General features: G+C 38.1%; 1 protein-coding gene across 1 annotated transcript, besides 4 other annotated features; it reads right to left on the reverse strand.

Moving 5' to 3' along the window:
- Positions 1–4231, reverse strand: Tc00.1047053508337.10 (hypothetical protein, conserved; the record flags this gene model as incomplete). Its single annotated transcript, XM_798887.1, has 1 exon — positions 1–4231. A coding segment is annotated over one exon (4231 nt), but the record flags the coding sequence as incomplete, so codon positions are not given.
- Positions 1–5045: a sequence feature (heterozygous, non-Esmeraldo-like haplotype).
- Positions 4318–4355: a microsatellite.
- Positions 4356–4406: a sequence feature (AT_rich).
- Positions 4828–4913: a microsatellite.

Here is a 5045-nt window from a genome sequence, read left to right on the forward strand (position 1 = left end):
AAACGGTCAAACGGTATATGGGCTTATCGCAACAACGTATATCCCACAGGACGGCGTCACTGAGAATAAGCTGTGAAAAAGCATCAAATGTAGCCACATTGTCCAAATTTTCGCCAACCCAAGACGGGTCACTGAAATGACGCACCTCCTGTTGAGCCGAGATATCATACAGACGGCATGTGTGACGTTCATCACATGTTGTCAGTAGAAACTTATTGGAATTAGAAAACCGCGCAGCACGACTACCCTCAACAGAGTATTTAACAACTGGAAGACTATCACGCCGCATAACAGCTACTTTGCAGTCGGTACTAACTACCGCAAACATATCCCCGTCATCAGATACAAAAACACCAGATACGCCATCATCGTCAAAAACAAGATGTTGTTCCAGCAACTTTTCCACAGAGGAATCATCTGGAAATGTATCAAAAAGGGCTATGGTTCCATCTGATGTCCCTACGATTAATGTGTCTCCATTATCACAAAAAGCAATGGTGTCTCCTTGCATTTCATCACCAACACCTGTGATACCAAACAAATGCCCTGGATAACGATAGAGAAAATGATTTTCATTGTTTCTCATACGTAAGGAGAAGTCAATACCCATTTTTTGCGCTAGTCCACGGTTAAAAGTATTCCGTGTGTATTCAACAGGAGCGGGCAATGGGTAATATACATGGTTTTTCCGCAAATCAAATTGAGGAAGAGTAGAAATAGGGTTAGTGCACTTCTCGTGTTGCTGTCTCAAATAAGAGCGTATGATACCATCAAGAGTAGGTGCACCAATCGTCGAAAAAGCCGTCACATCTGTATTCACATGCGTCGATTGCTGCAACTGAGAAAAATCTGAAGAAAGATTTGCATCACGACGCAAAACCGAAGCTGCATTTTGTAATCCCTCAGAATCCAAATAACGATAAATTAATTCCAATAATGATTCTCTTGAGTAATTGATGTAAGAATGAGCAATAATGGCTTGTCTTCTTTCCAATTCCACTGGATCCACAGAAACAGTTAAATTTTCCTTATTTTCTTTGTCAAACAAAAAACATTTAACGTTTTCCATGAAACGACCTGTTGCATGTACATCACCTGCAGTATAACGAGATCCCATCATAGAGATATATTCCTTTTGAACATCGTCATATTGTTTCAACAACTCTCTGGCCACTGAATTCACATCCAGAGCATCAAAAAGAAGACGAGTATCGGCATAACGCTGAAGAGTTACCATCAACTGTAGAGCCCGAGCAACCACTGGAAAAAAATGAAGTTTGGCTGACATCGCCGCATCCTTTCGAATCTTCAAAACTTCTAACAAAGTGCGAACGCCATCGTTTGCCCTGATCATGCCACAGACTTGATTAAATGTAGCTACGGATGCCTCATCACTTTTATCCACAGGAGGTACTGCTAGATGCAATAGGATCTGCAACGCGGTAGCCACACATGGAATTAAGTGCGATTCACGAGATGTATTCCCGTTTCGAGAGGCCGACGGCAAATCACTTAATATCATAATCAAGTGTACAATTCCAGACTCCGGATACTGTGCATCCGCAATTAGGGGACGAACAAAGGGAACAACCGACAAAACACACAAAACGTTCAAAGAAGCTGCAAGTAACTCCCAACGGCCCTGATTAAAGTAAAATTGTGTACACCGAAGCAAAAGTCTGTGAAAATCGTTTTCGATTAAGGATCGAAAAACAACAAGCCTCTCTCGAGTCAATAAGCTGTGAACAGTTTCAATCGTTACGTCAGGAATAGATGCAGAGGTAGAAGAAAGAAAACTCAAAATCCATTCAACTGTTGCTGGATCCCGAGGCAACGACACGCCCTGAGAAGAATTTGTCACTAGAGTTGATAAAAAACGATGCTTTCGAAAAACAACTCTCGTATAAAGCATCAAATGAGAAACCAAATACACATAAAAACACTTTAACGCGGCAAGAGTCAGACCTGGATAAATAACGTCAAATCGTTCTTCTGAGTTATTTAATAGTCTCTCTATTGTAGCCATAGTTGACTGCGGACCCTCATGGATGTCAAAAAATGAAATGACACAAGGAAAGCTCAGAGCCTGAAAAAGAAAACCACCCGCACTACTTTGTACATCGTGACAAGGCGCATTTTTCCAGTGATGCAGAACAAATTTCATTATGGGTTCAAAATAATCTCCATGATTTCGAAGGAGCTTTTCCAACACAGCACTTCTCGCGAGTTGAGACAACACCATACAGCAGCCATATGTCGTCGAAACCTCTAGGTTTGCATTAATCAATGTCATAATCTGTCTCAATCCACCTAGTTCAAGAAAGAGAAATGCCAATTTCTTATGGGAAAGCAAACCATTCAATACCCAGCCTACTCTCGCCACGATTTCCCTCACCCGACGGTAGTGCTCCTTCGTAATATAAAGCTTTGCATCCCACCTCAATCGAATTTCTAATTTATCTTCATCCACAGCTCTATCCTCTTCTTCCATTCTCAAAAGGGTCCTTTCTCGCATTTCAGTACTTTTTTCGGCATTTTTAGCCATAGTTGCAGCGTCAGTCAAATCAATACTATTCAAAACATGTATCATGGATTCAATCACTTGAAATTGAAGAGCTGGAAGTACGGCTTCTCGTTGATGACAAATAGCTCCTATAACAGCGCAATTAAGCATGAATTCCTCCATTTTAAAGTCAATATCCTCTGATTTCATGCTTTTAATACTCAAAAACCGTTGCCATGAAACTACCTGTTCATGAGGCTTTTTGTATTTGTAACGAAAAACACGAGACTCAGCATCGTTATCCACAGCTGAATCTACATTCCTTACCCAACTTACTAATATTTCCTCTGTAGTTGTCACTCCCAATACTTCACCAATATCACAAGCTTCAGCTTGGTTTTCAAAACTCCATGCGGGGCCTCGACCTACTTTCTCCCCTTTTTGTGGTTCCCAATTTTCATTTGACTCCTGGCATTCAGGACCTCGCTCATTTATTTCCAATTTAATTGCCTTTGCTGGCCTCGACGTCAGTTCACTTTCTTGATTATCACGTGTATGCTTTACTCTTTGAAATAAAGGTTTTTCAAACTCCATATTAATTATAGGTAATTCCCTCATTTGTGCTTCTGCAGAAGTGATCCCTTGATTATCCGCGGCGTGTGAAGACGAAGTGCCATTATGAAGGGAAGCCAATGCTGAACTTAATAGCGGTGTCCCTCTTGTATCATTAACTAGATTTCTATTCACAATCTCTGGTGAAGCCCTTCGCGAGCTAAAAGGAGAATTAGAGTTGCTGTGTATTAAAGTAGAATAATCTCTAAATGGTGAACCCCTGTGCTCTCGAGAAAACATTACATTCTGTTTCTCAGGATAACCAAAAATTCGATGTACAAGATGTCTGACCCTCTGTAACAAAATCTGAGGGAGTTGCTGATTAAGAGTTTCACCCATTGCTTGATCGTCTTGCTCAAGCATGCTAAACAATAATGATAGTGCCAACAGTCGTTTTCTACGAATTTTCTCCTCAACAATTATCTTGCAAAGGTCATAAGTAGAAAAAGGATCCAAAAAACTCTCGCGTGAACCTTCCACAACCAGTAATGCGGTATAAGTGGCAAGAATCTGAGATTTCTCCATGCTCCTGATGTGCTTAGCCCAATTCTGTCTCAAGTGTTCGCCTTCACCATCAGAATGGTTGGCTGTGTGGTCTATAGTGATATTTATCAATTCCCCCATGTATTCACAAAATACAGTGTTATGATGAATTGTATAAGTAAGAGACTCAAATGGCACACGATCATGCAAGTTCAACGTATCAGTGTAAACATCGGCACATTGCTGGTGTTCTTCGTGAAGCAATTTAGCCATACGCCCCCAGAGAAAAAGATGAAGTTCATCATATTTTATTAACAGTAATATTGTGCCTTCAATGTCATTTTCGTTATTTACACCTAATGGATGTAAATCTAAAGAATTCACATTCAAAACATTCTCGATTTTGTGTGTTAACGACTTTATTTGTTTTTGCACCTTCAACAAACGCTTCATGATGTCCTTAACAAGATCAGTAGAAGGACTTTCCATTAACATTTCTTCCTCATCATCAGAGATCTCTTCTGTATCGTGCTGATCGTTGTCATAAGATCCGGCGGCCTCATTGGTCCTGTTATCATCTATCAGCGATGGGTCAAAATTTTCATCGCTCATCCCTGATCGAGATTGATTCATAATTATATTAAACTTATAAAGTTAGGAAATAAAATTTGCAAACGGAAGAAAAAGAGATAAAAAATTCATTATTTCACACAAATCAAAAAAATAAAAATAAAAAAATAAATAATAATAATAATAATATTTTAATAAATAAAAAGATTTTTAAAAAAATATTAAAAAAAAAAAAAAAGGCTGCCAATCCAAATATTATTTTACATTTTTTTTTCCCATATCTATTTATTCTCCTTCAGGCCAATGCAAAATTATTCCAAAAGGTAAAATTATCTATTATTAATAAGGCAAAAAATCTTCAAATGACATATTGATGCTTACCTCAGTGTCCATTTGCCTCGTAATAATCTGACCCCAATACCATCTTTTTTTATACCCCTTAAAAGAAAATGCACATGTCAGTGAAAAAATAATGTAAACCTCATTCTTGAAATATTAAGAGTATATTGGGAAGTCACAAATAGGGCATTACCTCCAATTCATGTCATCGCGCCTCAAACGTCCACAAAACCAATTAAAAAGCGCAGTTTTTGAGTCAATAACAGGTCTCCCAAGGTTCAAGTAAAAGAGAAAAACAACAGACCTTGAAAAAGCCGGTAAATAATAATAACAATAATAATAATAATAATAATAATAATAATAATAATAATAATAATAATAATAATAATAATAATAATAATAATAAAAGTGAACCTCCCAAATTAATTCAAAGCCCGTGTGCCATAAAAAAACAATTACAAGCATCCTTCGGTCATTCACGCATCAAAACATCAAGGTACATTAGTGGTTTTGTTGCCATTTTATATTACTTTTCCTT

This window comes from Trypanosoma cruzi, genomic scaffold (genome assembly GCF_000209065.1).
Source record: "Trypanosoma cruzi strain CL Brener 1047053516783 genomic scaffold, whole genome shotgun sequence".
In the NCBI taxonomy this organism is placed as follows: domain Eukaryota; phylum Euglenozoa; class Kinetoplastea; order Trypanosomatida; family Trypanosomatidae; genus Trypanosoma; species Trypanosoma cruzi.